At 37.7% G+C, this 22,554-nt stretch overlaps 2 protein-coding genes across 2 annotated transcripts in view; one reads left to right on the top strand and one right to left on the bottom strand.

Moving 5' to 3' along the window:
* Nucleotides 1–9,471, top strand: part of E2F5 (E2F transcription factor 5) — a 28,775-nt gene extending 19,304 nt beyond the window's left edge. The window contains exons 2-8 of the mRNA XM_060128123.1: nucleotides 167–276; nucleotides 1,169–1,330; nucleotides 2,612–2,655; nucleotides 3,914–3,978; nucleotides 5,060–5,327; nucleotides 7,652–7,699; nucleotides 8,702–9,471. Of these exons, the coding sequence (XP_059984106.1) occupies nucleotides 167–276; nucleotides 1,169–1,330; nucleotides 2,612–2,655; nucleotides 3,914–3,978; nucleotides 5,060–5,327; nucleotides 7,652–7,699; nucleotides 8,702–8,811 (807 nt within the window). The 3' untranslated portion in view covers nucleotides 8,812–9,471. The remainder of the gene's footprint in view (nucleotides 1–166; nucleotides 277–1,168; nucleotides 1,331–2,611; nucleotides 2,656–3,913; nucleotides 3,979–5,059; nucleotides 5,328–7,651; nucleotides 7,700–8,701) is intronic.
* Nucleotides 9,455–14,557, bottom strand: RBIS (ribosomal biogenesis factor). The gene is made up of 5 exons (XM_060128124.1): nucleotides 14,419–14,557; nucleotides 13,737–13,815; nucleotides 12,132–12,248; nucleotides 9,850–9,966; nucleotides 9,455–9,584 (listed from the first exon to the last, which is right to left on the bottom strand). Exons 3-5 carry the CDS (start codon nucleotides 12,243–12,245, stop codon nucleotides 9,513–9,515), a joined length of 303 nt encoding a protein of 100 aa, XP_059984107.1. The 5' UTR covers nucleotides 12,246–12,248; nucleotides 13,737–13,815; nucleotides 14,419–14,557; the 3' UTR covers nucleotides 9,455–9,512.
* Nucleotides 14,558–22,554: the final 7,997 nt, after the last annotated feature.

The following is a 22,554-nucleotide window of genomic DNA, read 5'->3' on the forward strand; positions in this document are numbered from 1 at the left end:
TATTTTCAGTGTTTGAGGGTTGATTTGCGCATACCCAAGCAGCTGACTGGGTCAGATTTAGGATTGGGCTCTCATGCTGTGACCTTAATAACCAAAGCCTTTTTGGCCTTAAAATAGGAAATGTAATTTATTTCATTGTTCTTTCCTTTTTTTTTTTTTTAAACAGGCTGCAGATACTTTGGCAGTGAGGCAAAAGAGAAGAATTTATGATATCACCAATGTCTTGGAAGGAATTGACCTAATTGAAAAAAAGTCAAAAAATAGTATACAATGGAAGTAAGTTACAAACCAGTACTCTGTTCTAAAACCTTTGTTTTTCTTCTCAGTGCTCTGTAAGATCTGACCTTTCTACCATTTGCCTCTCCGAAGGCCTCTATTTCAGCCATCTACTTTAGTCACACCAGCCCCACCTGTGTCCCTGGACACACCTCTTTGGGCTTCTGTATGTGTCACTTCTATGTTGGGATGTCCCCTTGCTCACTCCACTGTTTAATTTACACTCTTAAAATTCAGATCTTACTTTCTCCCTCAAGCTACTCATTTGGTACACACTGCATACTGCTTTGTATTATTAATTCCTCTCTGCTTAAGTATTTATCTGCCCGCCTAATATAAACTCCTTGAAAACAGGAACTGTGTCTTATACACAGGATTATGTACTTTGTAAATAATGGTTAGTTGAAATGCATGTTGTCATTTGTTAACTGTTGTATGTTTGAGTGTGATAAACACTTTCTGTTCCACAAATTTGTCCCCTTTAGCCTTAATTTTTTGGTTTATCTTAGCCAAAAATCCCACCAAAATATATTAAAAGGTTATAATGTGTTTTACCAGCATCTCAGTCCATATAGTGAGACTTCCAGTGTGACAATTTGACTTTGACATCCTCTGGTGCCTCAGTCACCAGCCTGACCTTCTAGAAGACAAAAAGCACACTAGAACATGTTGAGAATTTGTGTACTTTGGTTGTTCTTGGCAATAAATTGTCTAAGCAAACATATTCAGAGGTATATGGTGCTTAAATTTTCTAAGGATTTTAATGCTTGATTTTTAGAAGAGTGTAAAGATTTTTGTCTTGAATATATTCAGTGAGTTTTACTACTACAAAAATTAAGTGATGTTTAACTGGGTCTGATACTGGGGATATTAATTCTCATATGTTTTTAAGAGGTGTAGGTGCTGGCTGTAATACTAAAGAAGTCATAGATAGATTAAGATATCTTAAAGCCGAAATTGAAGATCTAGAACTGAAGGAAAGAGAACTTGATCAGCAGAAGTTGTGGCTACAGCAAAGCATCAAAAATGTGATGGACGACTCCATTAATAATAGATATCCTTTTAAATACGCTATACATATACATAATATCTACATATTCTTTCAGTCTGAAGATCAGTTACTTTATTCTAGTGTTTTTAGAGTTCAGTTTTGCAAGTGAATATAACATTTTAATTTTATAATTCTTCTGATTTATACTAATATTTTAAAATTTTTACCTTTTTAAGTTATACAGTGCATCAGTTAGCACCATTACTGTGTTGCATTGAGAAAAACAAATTCACCTACATTCAGTCTACCCATTGATAGGACGTAACATGCTAGCTAAAGTGTGCTTAGGGGGTCTACGAATTTGGAAGTCATTGTTAAGAGCATAGACATACTTAAATCATTCAGTGTTCTGAAGTAGTAAAAATTCAGCAGCTCTCAAAGTTTTGAAAAATTAATTTTGGTTTGAAAATGAAATATTATAGGCCTGCAATCAGTCCAGGATACATTCCGCCTAACATGAACCCAAAGACAGTATTGACTGGAGGGTGGGGTTCCAAGGCTGGAGTATCTATTGTACTGGGAGGAAACATTATTAGTGATATACTCCATGTGTTTCTTATAGTCATTGTGTTCTCTTAGATATCTGTGACTCTCTTGATTTGTGAACTTACCTGTAGTCATATGGAACATTTTAACTACATTTATCTTGTACCACCTCTTAGGAACTTTTGACTAATGTATACAATTTATTTTTCGTGTTGTCTTGTCTTTGGTGAACAAGTCCATGATCTCATTTGTTATTTCCTTTCTATGATCAGAACTCCTTAACAGTTTGATAATAATGGGGGTCTTCAACTGTGCCTTGTGGAACCCCAAGATTCAAAAAGCATTGAACTAGTTGATCATGCACTTTGCTGCACTGCTTTCCAAGATTGTGGCCACTCCCAATTCCCCAAACCATGACCCAAGAAGATTCTCGATGCAGAGGCTTGTATAGTTGCTCTTCACTCCCACTGAGAGCATCCTTTTTCCCATCAATATCCTTCCCCCTGAAGCTCCTGTCTCCATGAGGAATGTGTTTTCCATCTCTCTCCCAAGAGTTCTCAATGACAGAGAAATCAAAAGTGGCTTCTTCTTAGAGCAAAGGATGGACACTTCTCTTATGGACCTTTATGTGATTGTCTTTGCCTTTTCAGACTGAAGACTTGTGTTGTTTTTCATCTGACCATATGTGACAGTCCCTTCATGCATTTGGTCATTTTATTTTGGCCTTCAGATTTATTATCTTAATTTAAATGTCTAGACCTTGATATAAATGTTGTTTCCTTAACTCTATGACAGTACATTTTCCTATGTAACTCATGAAGACATCTGTAATTGCTTTAATGGTAAGTACTGTTAGTAAATTTTTTCTTACATTCTTCCTGTAATCAACCTATTTAGTGTAACGTGATTCAAAATTCTCCATGCACTCACCCTAAGTCATTATTTTCAGGACTTGTGGACATTTTTGGGTTTCACTCTACAGTGCTATGTGTTGATAGGCTGCTTTCATTTCTGTTTCCATGACAATAACTGCTTTTCCCTGCTTTCACTTCATTGCCCACATCAGTAGGTATAAACTATGTGTGGGAGAGGCACCTAAGTCAGCGATTAAGCAACAGCCTCAAAGTCACAGAATCACAGAGTCAATGACTAAACTTGAACTAGAACACGGTTCTCATTGGCACTGTTTATGAAAATATATGTAGCAAGTGTGCTGGTCACAAATGGAACCCAAAGAAAGCATGAGGACAGAGTGAGGTTTATCCATTTTATTATCAGGAAAATTATTCCTCACCCTATTCCATCCCCAGCCTCCATGTTTTCCCCTTAAGATGACAATATATTAGTAACTAAAATGGGCGGTGGGGGCTGTATTTCCATAATATATATAATACAAGTAAAATGAAATTTTGCATACAGATTTATATTTAATTGTGCATGACCTATTAAAAGAGGACAGTCTTGTATCATGCACATACAAAAAATAATCTGCCGAACACCTTGCCAAGTGGAATCTGACTTTCATCTAAGATTACGTTGGTAATATATGTGGGCTTATTGCTCTACTTTGCCATCATATTTCCCAAGTTTTCAAAGAAAGGGGGAAGTATTTTTAATCTTCAACTCAGCAGAGACTGCTGTAGAATTTGGCTTCAAAAGTAAGTTCACTTAAGCTTAAGATTTCACTGTATCATACCTAATCTTTAGTGTCTCCAGTCATTTAAGTAGTATAAATACTTCAACTAAACAGTGTTATTTAACTAAGGCTAAAAGGTTTCAAGAATCTCAGACTTGACATGAGATTGGGTGAAAGCAGTTTGTTTATGAGAATAGAGCTAACACATTTAACCTGTTCTAAGGTCTAACACATATATTGCCTCATTTAATCCTCAAAAAAAACCCTATGCAGTAAGTTATATTGCCTCCATTTTACAGAATTAAGAACCAAAGCCCAAGGTTACCTAGCTTGGGATTCAAATCCAAGCATTCTGACTCCACAGCCCACACTCTTGGCCAACCCACACTCTTGGCCACTGTATTACAGGATCAGTAGTATTTTCTAAAATGTAAAAATCTTTCTTTCTTAATTTTTTTCACCAGGTGATACACTTTTGGCCATTCAAGCACCTTCTGGTACACAGCTGGAGGTACCTATTCCAGAAATGGTATGTATGTAGGATAACTTTTGTTAAAATGGATCTACTGTTCCAAGAGGGACAAATATATTTTCTTTAGCTGAACATGAGCTAATTGCAAACACTTTCAAGTTACTGCTTTTAAGGTGTCTGTTTGAAAGTACTGATATCTGAATTTAGATGTCTTCAGTACTTTGGTAAAATTATGGAAGTGACTGAATGAATCATTTAACATTTAACTTTTCTTAAAATTTGATTTTATTTGAGCTAGAAGACATCAAGAATGAGTAATGATATAGTCAATAATCTTAAAAGATCAGTTTGACTATATCTATAACCAATATAACAATCCTGAGGAAAAAGTTCACTTTAAATATCAACAATAATATATTGCTTTAAATTAGGTCTTTTAAAAAACATTTTCTGGCTTATTGAGTCAGAGATATTTATTGACTCTATGCTAATATAAATTTCATGATTTTAGTTTTCAGATTCAAATTTCCTGAAACAAACTGATTTGAAAACTATAACAATCAAAAAAGAGGTAGAAAAAATGACTGTTATCACCTCCCTCTCTTCTCCCAGCTATTCTAGAACTTTGTATTTAGGCGTTTACATTACTGGTTTCTGAAGCCTCGGGATACAAATTACCTTTTTGAAATGGAGGGACTTTACATTTATATCTCTGTAGGAAAACTCAGTTGTCTTTGTGCTTTGCTGAATGAAGAAAAGTTTCGACCTGTGAAATAGCTGCCATTTAAGACCGCACATTCAGATGACCACATCCATGGCGGCCGATGCCAGGGGACGGGGTTCCATATATGTGGAGAATGCTTGGAGTGCTGCTGCACACTGACATGTATAATTACACACAAATAGATGGTTTCCAGAATTCTACAACTGGGAGTTGCCCAGTATTTAAGAAAAGCTTACTTTTAGGGGCAAGTGGTTTATAGCACTCAATATCCCATTCTAGGTCTCTATGTTTTGACTTAGCGGCTTAATTTTCTCGTAGTTAGTCCCTATAGCTTTGCCTGTCTTATTTTTAATGTTTCAGCTTACCTAGAAATGTTGGCCTTTATTCATTTGTTTGTGCCCACTAACTTCAAAGGGTCAGAATGGACAAAAGAAATACCAGATCAATCTAAAGAGTCATTCCGGACCTATCCACGTGCTGCTTATAAATAAAGAGTCCAGCTCCTCTAAGCCCGTGGTTTTTCCTGTTCCCCCACCTGATGACCTCACACAGCCTTCCTCTCAGCCCTCGACTCCAGTGCCTCCACAGAAATCCAACATGGCAACTCAGAACTTGCCTGAGCAACATGTCTCCGAAAGAAGCCAGAATCTTCAGCAGACTCCAGCCACAGACTTATCTTCAGGTGGGTTCAGAGCCTTTGTTTTAAAAAGTAGAGGGGAGGGCTTCCCTGGTGGCGCAGTGGTTGAGAGTCCGCCTGCCAATGCAGGGGACACGGGTTCGTGCCCCGGTCCGGGAAGATCCCACATGCCGCGGAGCGGCTGGGCACGTGAGCCGTGGCTGCTGAGCCTGAGCGTCCGGAGCCTGTGCTCCGCAACGGGAGAGGCCACAACAGTGAGAGGCCCGCGTACCGCAAAAAACAAAAAAAACAAACAGAAAAGTAGAGGGGAAAATATGAATGCTGTGTTGAACAAGTTGGAGAGCTTTTCTGAATTTCTCAATTGTGATGTTATTTTATTATCTAGTATAGGAGGCAAAATAGTAAACCTGATCAACAAGTATTAATTTTGTGTCTTCTGTGTGCCCAGCACTGGAATATGTATTATGAGGAAAATTTAAAAAACAGATCCTGTCTTTAATTATACTACTACTAGTTGTTTCATAGACTGTGTAAATATATATATTTGCAGTTTTCCTTAGGATTCCATTTTTGGAATTAAACCAGATTTGTTCCCCCACCCCCCTTTTACTATTTACATGTCAGCTTTTTATCTGCGATTTACTTTGTAAGGTTCTTTTATCTCTTAGTAACTCTAGTATATATAATTGAAATTTGTTCTATGTTTAATAAAAATCATACTAGGGACAACTATAGTGACTTATGTCTCCTGTTTCTCTGTATTCTCTATTGTTATACTTTTTATTTGGAAAGCTTAGTTTTATAGAGTTGATAAGTGGTCTCAACTCCAATTATTTAGGAAATCTTGCCTTCCTAAGTTGTTTGATCTGTGAAATGATAAATAGCTAAAAACTGGGCATCAGGAATAGGGGCCACATTTCTTAAATTTATAAAATTTCCTCAGCATCCAGTCCTTTCCCTTGGTTATTACATGGCTAGGTATTTACCAACTCCTTAGTGGTTGCAAATAAAGGACCCATGGTTGCTGAATGAATGATTGCCATGCAATCTAGACGTAGTATTGCAGATAATTTAAAATAACTATATTGTATATATTCCACTTTGTTTATTTTTACCTTTATCCTTTTGGGATGTGGTCTACTCTTTGAGTTCACAATAGGTAAGAGTGAGCCTAAAAAGATCTTACTGGACACAGAATATTTTTCAGCTTCTTGTTGCCCATGTCCTTCCCCTATAAGTATTTCCACACCATAGGCCACAGGGATGCACAACAGAAAGTGTCATCTTTCAAAAGCTTATAATCTAATTGGGAAGAATAAAGTAGGCAGGTTTATGGTTTAGCTCAGACACAATTAGTACATTGGCTTTCACAAAGCATTAAAGAAACTTTAGAGCATTTCATTTCCGTACATGATTTTGTATTTGGAAATAGTAAAGAAAACAATTTGGGGCCAGATTAGAGAGGGCCTTGAATATCAGACTGAGTTAGGACTTTGACCTATAAACCAATGAAGATTTGTGACCAGGGAAGTGGCACGTTTAGAACTGTATACTGGTGAACACAGAAGTAACGTCATTAGGAAAGAAGAGACTTCTGGCCCTGGGAAGAAGAGATTAGAGGCAATGAAGACAGAAGATAAGATGTTTGCAGTTATGCAACTGTGAGAGAACATTGAGGCTAAAGTGGGATGATGACAATGGGACTGGAAAGAGAAATAAGGAAGATTTGAGAAATACTCTTTAGGCAAAATAAGTAACCTTTGATGTGTGAGATCTGAAGATGAAGTTAACAGGAGGACTGTAAAGTGATGTTGCACTTTTAAGGTTGAGTCATAGGGAGAATTATGGTAACACTGACTTTAAAAACTGAGGAGTCAGTTTTGGGAAAACAATGATGAGTTTTGGGGCTACATCTTGAGTTCAGAAGTTTAAAAGTAATGCCAGGTACAGATTAGTTGTCATGAAAATTCTGTTTCCATAAAGTTCTAGTACTTTAATTTCATACTTTTTTGTGTGTGTGTGTGGTACACGGGCCTCTCACTGTTGTGGCCTCTCCCGTTGCGGAGCACAGGCTCCGGACGTGCAGGCTCAGCAGCCATGGCTCACGGGCCCAGCCGCTCCACGGCATGTGGGATCTTCCCGGACCGGGGCACGAACCCGTGTCTCCTGCACCGGCAGGCGGACTCTCAACCACTGCGCCACCAGGGAAGCCCTAATTTCGTACTTTTAATCAAGATGCTGATGTTAAATATAACTGTGCTTAATATATACTGTGTTTAAATATATGCTGTTTAAATGTAACTGCCTTTTTGCTGTTAAAATATATAAAGAGAAGTGTAAAAAAAGCTTTATCACATTTCTTTTTCCAGCGGGATCTATTAGTGGAGATATCATTGATGAGTTAATGTCTTCTGATGGTAAGTAGTTAAAAATTTTAATAAATATAACCTTATACATCAATAATGCTTTTCTAGAATTTATGAGTGGCACATGATTTAAAAGAAATGAAGAACCTATATTTTTTAACTGCTTAATGTACTATGATGATTCATAGTAAGTTATAGGCATCCTTCAGATTTTTTTGCCTGCATTTTGAGGAAAAAGAATTCATAAGGGGATACTCATCACTTTTACTGAATAAAGTTCTAAATTGTTGGCATACTAGCCCTTTTTACACCTGAAGAATTTGGCCAAGAAGAGTAAAACAGTGTATCTGAGTCAACAGGAAATCTGAAAAGTTTTGTAAATACTCCTACCATGGCCAACTTCAAGCTGCCAATGTGAAGTCAGTATTACTAAGATTAGCCACATCATCGTCTAATCTGAAGTAATTCTTAAAAATCAACTAGCTATAATATGGTAGTTACTTTAGCAATTACTCTCTGGGCCTCACCTTTCTAAAAGTTCTTGGATTCAGAGTCCTGGTTCCTAACAAATATGTATAGCCGAGACCTAGGAAGTAGCAGCTGTTAAATTAGCCAATGGCACAGTAACCACTTAGACATTTATCAAACACTTCTGTAAAAGCAGAGAATTTCAGCATATTTATTAATTTATGTCTAGTTCCTTTCTCTGTTTTCGAAGTGGTAGCTTATTTAGCAGATCAGAGAAAATACTTTGAGCAGTGTTTCTGAATCATAAATTTTAGTGACAAGTTCAACCAATAAAAACTAACTTGTTTCTCAAGCTAACACCTATAATCAATGCATAAAATGTCTTTAAAGAAGAATCTTTCAAAATATACACAAAATATAAGTCATTAATTTGATCATTACATTTCCTATTACATATTTTTAAAAAATTGCTGTATAACAGGGGAAACATAATTTGGCTTGATGTTTTTGATAGTATTTTATGTTAGACATCATTACCTGTATGTAGAAACCATCTTTAACACTGAATTTATTTTTTGCTTGCAGTGTTTCCGCTTTTACGGCTTTCTCCGACCCCGGCAGATGACTACAACTTTAATTTAGATGATAATGAAGGAGTTTGTGATCTGTTTGATGTCCAGATACTAAATTATTAGATTCCATGGAAACCTGGGACTGTTATCTACCTCTAACTGTGTAACATTTTAGACGTCTTAACCTAAGTATTTAAAATAATGAATGTAACATCTTTTTAGTTCACTGATTCTGAAATGTTCTTCCCTAATACTTTCTTTTTTACTTCACAAAACTTCAACCATAAGAACAAAGGATTCTGATTGCTTCAGGGGAAAAAGTGATTTCATATCTACCAACTCCCTACCCTCAAGTAATTACATTCTGGAATTTCAACTTTTCCTCCCATTCTGAACCTTCTGTTTTTTTCCTTATACGAGAGGAAAGTTAAAGTAGACTTAAGGTCATCAAAAACAAAAAAGTTGGCCAAGGGCTCATCATTTGTTTGTCTTACATTTTTACTGCCACGAGACTGTCCGTATTTCTGTGTATCCTCTGATCCAGACATTCACTGCCACTTATAAAGTGAAGGGTGTAAACTAGGATATATTAACTGTTTCAGTGAACAGATTTTGTGAAGTGCCTTCTGTTTTAGCACTTTAAGTTTATCACATTTTGTTGACTTCTGACATTCCACTTTCCTAGGTTATAGGAAAGATCTGTTTATGTAGTTTGTTTTTAAAATGTGCCAATGCCTGTACATTAACAAGATTTTTAAAAATAAAATTGTATAAAACATTTAATTTATTGGTCTTTTTGGAGAATTTGATGCATCACCAGTGTATTACAACTGAGCCATTAATCTTGTAGCTTCATCAACATTAACTGGTTCGTTTTCATGACACTGCTGAGGAATCTGGAGAGAAAATTACATTTAAAAATTTAGATAACAATAGCAAACAAAAATGACATAATCTACTGACATATCTATTATTCAATATAATTTCTTCTAGTTGTACTTTTGGAAATAGAACAATAAATTCCCATATTTTAGACTCAATGTTTTAAAGTCTGAATAAGCTATACATACTACAGAGCCAAATACTAAAAATTACAATCAATACAGGCTTTGAAAATTTGTAGTTTATTAGCCAGAACAAAAGGAAGTGATTTCCACTCACCAGCTGTTTCTGCAGAGGTTCAAGGGAAAGGCCTTTTACGAACTGTACAAGTACCTTTTGCATATCTACAAAAGCTTTATTCACGCTGTTAACTTTTTCATCATTCATGATGTTTATCTTTTAAAAAAAGAAAAAGAGCATTAATCCATGATCTCACAACCATTAAGGATAAAAATATAGGCAACCTTAATTTAATCTTGTTACCCCCCAAACCTATAAACTCTTATCAATCCTACCAATTTATGGAGACAATTTACACTAAAATTCTTAGTCTTATTGGGACATTTTAGACAAAAGGTTCTGTTTTTTAAAAAATAAGAATTATGTGAATATACCTCATACTTTGACTTTCCTGGAATAAGCAGGCCAAAATACGTGACCACTATCTTTCTAAGCTACGGTGCTATCGTCTCTCATCTGTAAAATAAGGAACCTGGATAGCATGCTTCCAGTGTCCTTCTAACAGTACGTCTCTGAATCCTTCCTTGATAGAAGTGCCTGGCAGTCTCCTGAGGACAGCGGCCCCTGTAGCCGTCCTCACTTGAATCTGAAAGGTGGGGGTGGTATTCTTGTTCTTCACAGCTGCTCCCCAACCATTTCTCCTTCAAAACTTTTGGCTTTTTTGTATCTTATGCATCAGGACATTCTGACACCCCTCTCCTCATTACTGTCACCTATCAACACCATGATTACTTGCTCCTTCGTGAAAGATCTCAAACCATGGCTCACTGACCCCTCTCACGCCTGGCGTCGCTTTTTAGTGGCTACAACAAAAACCTATCCTATGGCTTCTTAATCTCTTCAGGTCCTCATCTCCAGGGGTCTTTTCCACGACCTACCTTGCCATCACTCCCATGCATTACCTTAGGCTGCATCATTACCTGTTACTGCACTACCTCCTATCCTTCTATTCACTTATTTTATTAATAATTCTTAAATCTCACTGAAATCTTTCTCCACCAAGTTCACTATTGTTCACATTTTCATATCCCCACTTTTTCCTTTAGCCTGCACAGATTCCATGACCACTAATCAGTCACTCCTTCACACCCTAACTCTACTTCTCTTCTCTCCCTCAATCAGACTTGCCTGGCAACCTAGTTAAACTCAAGTATCAGCCTTTTGGAGCCCAAAACTGAAGCTCTAAAAAATCAGAGCTGGCTGACTGGCTTCACTTTAAGTTCATGGCCACCAACTTCAATTTACCACTTATATAGTACCTGGTGATTGTACGACCTCCCCCTAAGGCTGCTTTCTCAGAAAAGTGTTCGATACTTTCTCCAACCAGGCTGCCTACCCACAGATCTTTTCCATTAGCATCCATAAAGCTTCTAGGACTTCCTATCCAAACAAAATAATTTTCCTCAAATATACCAAGCCGTCACCCAGCTGGGGGTCTTTGCACTCACTATTCTTTCTGCCTAGAACATGCTGCTCCAACACTTCCCAGCAGTTTGCATCACTGGCTCCTATCAGGCAGGTCTTGGCTTCAATGTCAACCCTGAAGACAGTTCTATCTAAAACTCACCCCCAAACCCCAGTCATATCACCCAGCTTTATTTCCTTTTTAGCATTTCCAAAGTCATGAAATTGCTCCACCAAAAATTTTAACTCAGCTAGTTCATGAAGACTAAAAGATAAAATGTTACATTTCTATGGACCATTATGATAATTACTAAGTCCTCTAGAGGTGACTCTACCTACTACTTAAGCTTGAAAACATTTTCTTGAATAATCTTCTTAAGGAGTCTACTTAATCTTGAAGAAATTTCCCATTCCCCAAATATTTTGAAATAAAGATAAAGTAACTCCTTTCTTTTCAAATTTTGTATTTTAAGAAACAAAATATTTTATCTTCTATTTTTAGGTTTTTATCTGAGTTCTAGATATCTTCAGAGAAATAAGAATTACTGAGGAAAAAAAGAATGGGTGTTGACTGACATTCCATGTCTTGACTCTGTTGAAAGCTTCTTGAAGAGATAACTTTTCCATACCATGTTTTTTTATGATTTCTATGCTCTGAGAAAACTATTAAAACTGTTACTTGGAGACTCATACATTTGCAGTTAAAATGCTTTCTTCTTTTTGCACATTTGAATTCAAGAAAGGGAGGTTATTTTTCTTCATCTTTTTTTCTTTTTTAAAACAAATGTTTAAAATCATCATGCTTTTGTAGGAAAGGCTAAGAACCTATTTTAAATATTAGCATTCAGTTTTTCAGTAGCTTTACAATTATGCTTTGCTTGTAAACAATAAAGTCAGAGTGTGTAAGTGATACTAACCTTCTTCAGATTAGTGGTAACCGGTTTTGCTTTATTTTTAACCTTAAAGCCTTTTTGGCTGGCTATGTGGAATACATTCCTGGACTTCTGTCCTCTTAGTTTGTTCTTGGCCATTGTCTAGGAAAGAAAGAAAAGGAGCTCAATTAAGTTGCCCATGTTCATGAACTGTAAATCAATTTCAGTTTTTGGAAGTAAAGGTACCAATTAAATCTAAGAAGTTCCACCTTCCTCCTGATTATTTTTAAAATTGCTGCTTGTATAAAAATTATCTCCATGTCCTTTTGGTCCTACTAGATTTTTCTGTTTCAGTGCAGAGTGTGTAGCTAATTCTTTTCTGCATCTCCAGCACCTGACCCATAAGAGGCTCCACATTAGTTTCTGCCAGTTAGATTAATTAATATTCTCAACACAACAATTGTTTTTTTTTTTTCAGCTCTCTGCAGCATCTGACAATTCTAACCATCACCATCCATCCTTCTGCTAGTTTACATACTGCTATTCCATTCCAGTTCCTTTCATACTCTAGGACTGACTCCCTTCTCCCTCCTTCTTTCATTCCTTTTTACTTGCCCCATTTTCACTCCTGTGTGCACCTCCTCAAAACCAGTACTTAATCTTACACCTCCTAACCCCCACGTTAAATTACTTTCATGACTTCCACATCACCTCTATGTGAATGGCTCTTGCCTAAAAACTGTAGGTATTATCTTTGTTTTATAGCTAAACACACTAAGCCTATAAATTCTACTTGAGAAACATCTCTCAAACCTGTCTTTAACAATGCACATGAGGAACAATTTAAAAAATATTAATAGTTAAGATTTATTAAGCTTTTACTACATGTACAGCACTATGCTAACATTTTATGTATTTTAACTAATTTACTCCTTACAACAACACTTTGTAGGAGGTACTATTTTATCCTCATTTTACAGATTAAAAAAAAAAATCTGATGCAAAGAGAAGCTAATCTGCCCATTGCTGCACTATTAGTAGTCAGAGAATGCCAAGATTCAAAGCCAAGCAGACTAGATCCTGAGCTCTCATTATGTGATGTGGTCTCTCAAATATAAATAAAAATGCAGTACAAAAGCATGATTTAGTACTGCGTAGTTCAGGACTGGGTTACTGCTTTAGTCCCTAGGACTATTTGGTTAGACTCTGGGTTGGGACAAACTATACCCATGGACCAAATCAGGTCAGGCACCTGTCTTTGTAAATGACGTTTTATTAGAACGCAGCTACGTCCATTCGATTATGTATGTTTTGTCTGTGGCTGCTTTCCTGCGACAACTGTGGCTCGCAAAGCCTAAAATATTTACTATTTGGCCCTTTACGGAAAGACTGTCAACCCCTGGCTTAAGCCACATGCATTCAAGTCTATCCTGCGTAGTGGTACGAAATGAACCGTCCCAATGTTAAAATCCTTCAGTGGCTCCTCCAACCCACAAGGAGCAATATTCTTTGTCCTGACATATCGCTGGAAACCTGACTCTAGCATAAATCTGTCAAAGGTATCTCCTGCTATTTCTCTATACCGACTCTAGTCTACTAATTACTCTCTGAAGACACCTTGCACATTCTTCCCTTCTTCCCTTTGCTCACATTGTATCTCTCCTCCTTCAATGTCTAGCCTCAGGAACAACAGAGACAGCAATGCTTCCGAACCCCAACAGAACTCCTTCTAAAAAATAAATAAATAAACACAGTAGAAAATACATGATTATTATAGAAGCAGAAAATACACATAAACCACCCCCAAATTAAATAATCTAAAATCCTTCCAATAAGTAACCAAAATCCAACCATTCGTCTAGTATTCATTAATCAATTACTATGTACCGAGTGTGGTACAGAACCTATATACATACATATAAAACATATACAAACACAAGAAACATAAAGATAGGTGCTGTAACTGACAGCATACGAGTGGAGTCACAAAAGGAAAACATCCAATAGAGTTGGGGACTTGAGGAAGGTTCGTGGAGAAGGTGAGAGCCTAGCTGGGGGGGTAGTGGGATAGGGATTTTCTCTAACAACCACGTGGAAACTGGTGACAACAGAACAACCCAAAGCTGGTACCCTGCCGTGGGCTGAAGGCCCAGCAGGCATGGGGGTTTCAGGCCTGAGCCAGCAGGCCTGCGGCCGAGTAGGGCTGCCTAAGGCAGCAAGCGACGACGGAACGGAGCCTCCAGACGGCAGCAGCCCGCGGACGGCCAATCCTGTCTCAACCCTCGGAAACTCCACGCCAGCGCGCCGGAAAATTTTTTAATTAGTCTCTCACCAGTCCTCCGATACCCTCGTGCAGGGGTTTAAGCTCCAGGTAACGCCATCTGCACCCGCAGGATCCAGGAAGTTCCGGAATGAGGCAGCCAGTCAAGGGTCCTCTCTCAGGTCGTAGTTTCCGCCCACCGAGATAAGCTCCGCCCACAGGGCGGAGTCCTGCCCCGTGAGCTTGGTCTGCAGACGGAGATAAGCCCCGCCCATCGAGCGTCGTTCCGCCCAGCGAGCGTCCTTCCGCCCACCGAGCGTCGTTCCGCTCACGGGCTGGTTTCCCACCCACCTAACGTAGCCCTGCCCACAGAACCGTCTCAGCTGTGGAGCACCCTTCTTTAAACACAGGGTCCTCACTGTTAACATGCCTTGCCGTTCGCTGGGTTAAGAACCTCTACTCAGCTGAGGCGTCGAAGACGCGGCTAAGTCTGGAGTTCCTCGCGGGGGTATGTGTACAGAAACCACCCGAAGTGTCTGAGTCACCAGAGCCACACAGACCGTAACACAGGTGGTCGGCTCTCAGCCGCTTACTGCTGGCTGGCTCTGTCCGCGCTTCCAGGAGGTGGCGCTGCGCACTTCTGGGTGGTGTCCCGGGTTTGGTTGGAGCAACAAAGAACCTAATGTCTGGAACAGATCTAGAACTATAATCTCCCAAGGGAAAATTTGTAGTGAGCCAAAAGTTGAAATGCTTTTCTCATTGAAGTTTCCTTGCTTCAAAATGAGAATTTCAGCACGGCAGAGGCACAAGAAAATATCAATAAGTTGTAAAACAAGAATCAGGGAACTTTAGAAAATCTTAGAAGAAACATTTTTGCCTTCCAGTTTTATGTCTGTGTGTGTATATTTCCCAGTTAAGGTGTTCTGGGTTGAGTTTTCTAGAAAATCGAATCACTTCTTCCAAGACGATCTTTCCACTGAGGTAACAGTTTTCACATGTTCTCTCCTTATTTTGTTACAGTCTTAGGGAAAGCCAGCTTTTAAACAAATGTAGAAGTACTGACATTTTTGTATCATTTTTGTAACGGTACATGAGTTCTGCTCTAAGTATCAAAATAAGGCCAAAGTACCATTCCCCTTTTGCAAGTGAGAATGCTGAGGCTCAGAGTCTAAGCCATTTTCGGTATCCACACAACTAGTAATTGACACAGCCAAACTAGAATCCACGAGGGCTGGCCGTCAGTCAGGTCCTCTTCCCGCCAAATCAGCCACTTGCCTGCTTATAGAAAGATGAACCACTTTTACAGTAAATCACTTTATTGTTTATGTCCATCACAAAAAATTAGAGAATACGTTAAGGAATGAGGAATAATTACTTGTCAATGTAATTTTATTAAAATTCTGTATTTTTTCTAAAGAGTGACTTTTAAAAACACCTTAAAATGCATTATAAAATGCCCATAATGTGTGGCAGCAAGACCAAAGTAACATCAAAGCGACAGAAAACCATTAGATTCTTTCACAAGGCCAGTTATCCAGGAATACTGAAGCTAAAAGGTGAATATAATTATGGTTCCTTGAATGTGAAGTTATTGATGTATATGCAGAAGACAAAGAAATAGATGCAATGGAATGACATTATAGTCTTTATGAAAACTTACGGGCCTAGCTTTCATTTGGAAATGGTGAGATAGAGATACTTACACCATGGAAATAACATGGTTATACAGGCAAGGGCAGAGTCACTGTATGAGGTAGGAGTGAGAAGGCATGATTTCTGTTTACTTCTGTTACCTACCAACAGTGTGACTGTGGAAAAGTTACTTCATTTCTCTGTGCCTCCCTTTCCCATATGTAGATGGCCGCTCAGTAAATACCCACTTCAGAGAACATTCATTATCTGCTCAGCATTCCTCTCTGGGGAACCGCTCTTCTCCCATTAAGTGATCCTAGTTGAATGAATAATTACAGTCCTCGTCTAAAGATTTTCCAGCCAGAGCTAGTGGAGACACTTCTTGCTTTTAGTATCCTTGTGCTGGGATGATGTGAAATTGAGGCTGCTAGTTGCCGTCTCCTCCAGCAACTTGAGGGAAGCCTGACTGCAGTGGGGGAGAACAAGAGCAATGCAAAAGAACACAGAGCTGAACAACAGAACACAGGACCTTGGTGATATCATTGGAGTCCTTGGATTCAGCTATAGATGGAAGAAAGATCCATGCCTGTCTTCTCAGTTATCTGAATGAAAACATTGCTTTTTTTTTTTATTGGGTTATTTACTTTTTTTGTTTGTTTTTTTTTTTTTTGGTGTGGACCATTTTTAAAGTCTTTATTGAATTTATTACAATATTGCTTCTGTTTTATGTTTTGGTTTTTTGGCTGCGAGGCCTGTAGGATCTTAATTCCCCAACCAGGGATCAAACCTACACCCCCTGCATTGGAAGGCGAAGTCCTAACCACTGGACTGCCAGGGAAGTCCCTGTTGGGTTATTTATTTATTTTGCGGTACACGGGCCTCTCACTGTTGTGGCCTCTCCCATTGCGGAGCACAGGCTCCGGACGTACAGGCTCAGCGGCCACGGCTCACGGGCCTAGCCACTCTGTGGCATGTGGGATCTTCCCGGACCGGGGCACGAACCCACGTCCCCTGCATCAGCAGGCGGACTCTCAACCACTGTGCCACCAGGGAAGCCCCCTGTTGGGTTATTCTTTTTAACCACTTGTACCTTGAAGAGTCTTAACTCTACTCCTCTTCAGCCTACTTCACAGGATTTTGTACAGAGTTAGTGAAATACAAAACATGAAAGCATAAGGTATTACTAAGACAAAAGAAGCACGTAATTTTCTAAAAGACGTTTTTCTAATTCTCTATGAACCAAATAGCTTCAAGATTTCTAATCTTTAAAAATTCATCCCAATCTCATACTTCCAGTTTTTCTAAAAACCTTAAAGATGAATAAAATCATAAATAAAGAAACATTTTTTTGGAACCCTTAGCTTTCCTGTTGAGACTCAGCAATGTGGAGTCCTTTATACAGCTTCAGTCCTCAAAGAACGGTCTTGGAAGCAATTCAACAAGTTAACAAATATAATTAGGGAGAAGAAAATGAGAGCCCACAAAAATAATTACAAATCATCTGCAACAAAACTCATAGCCCTCTCCCAGAACAAAGCCAGCATTGTGTAGATGATGCTCCATGATAGACTTGTTTCATTCATCAACCTTATTTGCCCCACTACTCAGTTTCATTCAACTGAAATAGTTTGAACACCTAGGCTCTGTGAGGCCTCAAAGGAAGTACTTTCTTGTAAAGAGGACAGTCATTTGAGATAGACGTATGCATATGAAATGATCATTTTTGACAGAAAGTGGTAAGGACTATGATAAATGCACAAAAATGAGCTATTTATGGAAGGAAATAATTCAGAATTCTGGAAACATTCATGTTAAAAGTTCTCATCTGATTGTCTTAGAGAAGAAATCGGCAAACTACAGCCTACAGGCCAGATTCAGTCCGCTGCTTATTTTTGTACAGCCCGTGAGCTACGAATGGTTTTACATTTTAAAATGGAGGAAAAACATCAAAATAGGGACAATATGTTACAACACATGAACATTTTATTAAATTCACATTTCAGTGTCAGTAAGCACAGTTTCATTGGAACACAGCCACACTCATTTACATACTATTTATGGCTGCTTTCACGCTACAACAGCAGAGTTGAGTAGTTGAGACAGAGACCACATAACCTACAAAACCTAAAATATTTACTACCTGGCCCTTTACCAACTTAATACTTTAAAAAACTTTACCAGCTCATCTTAGCGGATGAGCAGCATGGTGGTATAATTGGTCGAAGTATTCGTGTTTTATACTCAAAGCAATAGGAGGCTTAAAAGGATGAAACCACTTTTCCTCCCAGTATTCTAAGGTAGCTAAACCTTTACAAAATGAGTTTGAGTTTCCTTGCCTCTAATGGTTATCGATGAGTTTTATGTTTCTAGGCTGAAAATGGAAGTTTCCACGTATAAAGGCATTCCCACTTGAGTCTTCCTTAGGGAATGGAAAAAGGAAATAACCTAATGCTTGGGGAAAAGATGAGCTTCTGGAGACTGAGGAAATGGTTGGGGAGAAGGTGGTGAGGGTTTTTCTGCAAGTGATTGAGACTTAAGACCCTGTGGCACATGCCACCATGGCCTGGGGAGTAGTAGCATAAGATCCCTACACCAGCAAATGTCACAGAATGGATGGAGCTTTCCGCCTTCAAGTGAAATGTGGATTTTGATATTAAGCATTACAGCAGCCATTGTGATGAACTGAAAACTAGAGAAAGTTTTCTTTTCTGTGTGCAGGGTAAGCTACCCGCTTCCCATATACTTGAGACTGAGATGAAATTTTTATGCCAAATTAAAGAGTGAAAATTTGGAGACAGATTTAATTTGATTTAAAACTTTAAGTTTTATGGTATTTCTGTTATGCATACATTCAAGAATGTGTGTTATGATATTTCTTACACTCAACAATTTTAACAGGCAAAAGTGGAGCTATAAAGCCTTATAGGAATAGAGCATGACACGAGCAAGCCAGAGACCCAGAAATGGATATGCTATGCTTGTAGGAGTGGGAGAGGTCCAATGTGGGTGGAGGAGTGGGGGTGTGGAGATGCTGTTGAAGATGAGGCTGGTAAGATGAGCTAATGAAGGATCTTGACAACCAGGAAAGGTTTATTTTTTTTACTTTAGAAGAGTTTCAAACTTACAGAAAAATCACAAAAATAATACAAGTTGTTTTTTTCTGAACCATTTGAGAGTAAGTTACTGACAAGAGGTCCCTTTACCCCACATATGTTAGTGTGTATTTCCTACAAATAAGGATATTCTCCCACATAACAATACAGCCATCAAAAATCAGGACATGAACACTGATTCCTTCTACTTCACAGTCACCATCAAACTGTCAATTATCCCTGTAATGTCTTATAGTAAAAGGATCCTATTCAGGATAAAGTGTTACATTTAGTTATCATACCTTTTTTTCTTCCAGTTTAATCCAGATATATGACATTATAGTGCTGTATAAGTTTGAGGTACAGCAAAGTGATGTTACATACGTTATGAAATGATACCACAATAAGTTTAATGAACATCCATCATCTCATGTATTCAATGTATACAAAATAAAAGAAAATGAAAAAGAAAGTTTTTTTCCGTGATGAGAACTCAGGTTTACTCCCTTAACAATGCTCATAGGGGCTTCCCTGGTGGCGCAGTGGTTGAGAGTCCACCTGCCGATGCAGGGGACACGGGTTCGTGCCCCGGTCCGGGAAGATCCCACATGCCGCGGAGCGGCTGGGCCTGTGAGCCATGGCCGCTGAGCCTGCGCGTCCGGAGCCTGTGCTCTGCAACGGGAGAGGCCACAACAGTGAGAGGTCCGCGTACCGCAAAAAAACAAAACAAAACAAAACATAAAACGAAAAAACAATGCTCATATATAATGTACAGCAGTGTTAATTATATTAATCGAGTTGTACATGACATCCCTAGTACTTGTTTATTTTATAACTGGAAGTGCGTACCTTTTCATCACATTCATACAATTCCCCCTTCCCCCACCTTACCTCTGGTAACCACACATCTGGTCTCTTTTTCTATAAGTTTGTTTACTGAAGTATAGTTGACCTACAACACTATTAATTCCTTGGTGCACAACTTAGTGATTTGATATTTCTATACATTACAGAAACGATCACCACAATAAGTCTTAATTACCATCTGTCACCATACAAAGATACTACATTATTATTGGCTATATTCTTCATGCTGTACATATCATGCTCATGGCTCATTTATTTGTATGTCTTAATTCTCCCTCACCTATTTTACTCATCCCCTCCCAGTCCCCTCTGGCAACCACTTGTATTTTCTCTACAACTCTGTTTCTGTTTTGTTATGTTTGTTCATTTGTTTTATTTTTTACATTCTACAAATAAGTGAAATCATATGATGTCTGTCTTTCTCTGTCTGACTTATTACATGTACTATAATACCCTCTAGATCTGTCCATGTTGTCACAAATGGCAAAATTTCATTCTTTTTTTATGAAAAAATATGCGCCACATCTTCTTTATCCATTCATCTATTGATGGATACCTAGGTTACTTCTATATCTTGGCTATTGTAAATAGTGCTGCTATGAACATTGGGGTACATATATCTTTTTGAATTACTGTTTTTGTTTTCTTTGGAAAAATACCCAGAATTGCTATATCTGCGTTATATGGTAGTTCTATTTTAAATTTTTTGAGGAAGCTCTGTATTGTTTTTTATTGTAGCTGCGCCAATTTACATACCCAGAAACCATGCAAAAAGTTTTCCCTTTCTCTACATTCTCTCCAAAAGGAAGAAACTAACAGTAACAAAATAGCAGTAGGGGATTTTAACACGCCACTTATATCAATAAGAAAATCAATAAGGGAACACTGACCCTAAATGATACATTAGACCAGATGGACTTAATAGACTATAGAATATTCCATCCCAAAGCAGCAGAATACACATTTTTTTTCAGGTGCACATGGAATATTCTCCAGGATAGACCACAGGCTAGGCCACAAATAAATTTAAGAATATCAAGCATCTTTTCTGGCTACAACACTATGAGACTAGAAATCAACCACAAGAAAAAAAATACAAAAACCAAAAACACATGGAGGCTAAACAATATGCTACTAAACAACCAGTGGGTCACTGAAGCAATCAAGAGGAAATCAAAAAATACCTGGAGACAAATGAAAACAAAAACACATATGATCCAATATCTATGGGATGCAGCAAAAGCAGTTTTAAGAGGGAAGTGTATAGCAAAACAAGCCTACCTCAGGAAACAAACAAACAAAAAAACTCAAAGTTAGTAGAAGAAAACAATAAGAGTAAAAATAATGAAATAGAGACTGAAAAAACAACATAAAAAATCCATAAAACTAAGAGTTTGTTCTTTAAAAAGGTAATCAGAATTGATAAACTAGCCTGATAAAGAAAAAAAGAGAGGTCCCAAATAAATCAAATCAGAAATGAAAAAGGAGAAGTTACAATCAACACCACAGAAATTAAAAGGATCATAAAGAATTACTATGAACGATTAAATGCCAATAAAATGAACAACCTAGAAGAAATAAATTCCTAGAAGAGTACAATATCCTAAGACTGAATCAGGAAGAAATAGAAATTATTAACAGATAAATTACCAATAATGAAATTGAATCAGTAATTTTAAAAAAAGAAACCTCCCATACAAACAAAAGTTCAGGAACAGATGGCTTCACAGGTGAATACTACCAAACATTTAAACAAGAGTTAATGCCTATCCTTAAACTATTTCCAAAAATTGCAGAGGAAAGAGTGTTTCTGAACTCATTCTATGAGGCCAGCATCACCCTGATACCAAAACCAGACAAAGACACTACAAAAAAAAATTATAGGTCACTATCACTGATGAACAAAGATGCAAACGTCCTCAACAAAATATTAGCAAACTGAATTCAACAATATAATAAAAGGATCATATACCATGATCAAGTGAGACTTATCCCAAAGATGCAGGATGGGTCAATATTCACAAATCAATGTGATACACCACATTAACAAATTGAAAAATAGAAATATCATTTTAGTAGATAAAGAAAAAGCTTTTGACAAAATTCGACATCCATTTATGATAAAAACTCTCAACAAAGTGGGTATAGAGAGACCCTACCTCAACATAATAAAGGCCATATGTGACAAGCCTAAAGCTAACATCATACTCAATGGTGAAAAGCTGAAAGCATTTCCTCTGAGATCAGGAGAAAGACAAGGATGCCCACTCTCTCCACATTTATTCAACATAATATTGGAAGTCCTAGCCACAACAATCAGATAAGAAAAGGAAATAAAATGCATCCAGATTGGAAAAAAGAGGAAGTAAAACTGTCACTGTTCTCAGATGACATATTATATATAGAAAATCCTAAAAATGCCACTGCACTATTAGAACTCATCAATGAATTCAGTAAAGTTGCAGGATTCAAAATTAATATGCAGAAATCTATTGCATTTCTATACACTAACAATGAACTATAGGAATTCTTTTTGATACAATGGTACATGGATTTTTTTATTAATTTCTCTTTCCTATCGTTAGTTTTTCCCTTTATCTTTGTTGATATTTGCTTT

Source organism: Lagenorhynchus albirostris, chromosome 17, assembly GCF_949774975.1.
Source record: "Lagenorhynchus albirostris chromosome 17, mLagAlb1.1, whole genome shotgun sequence".
NCBI classification, from domain to species: domain Eukaryota; kingdom Metazoa; phylum Chordata; class Mammalia; order Artiodactyla; family Delphinidae; genus Lagenorhynchus; species Lagenorhynchus albirostris.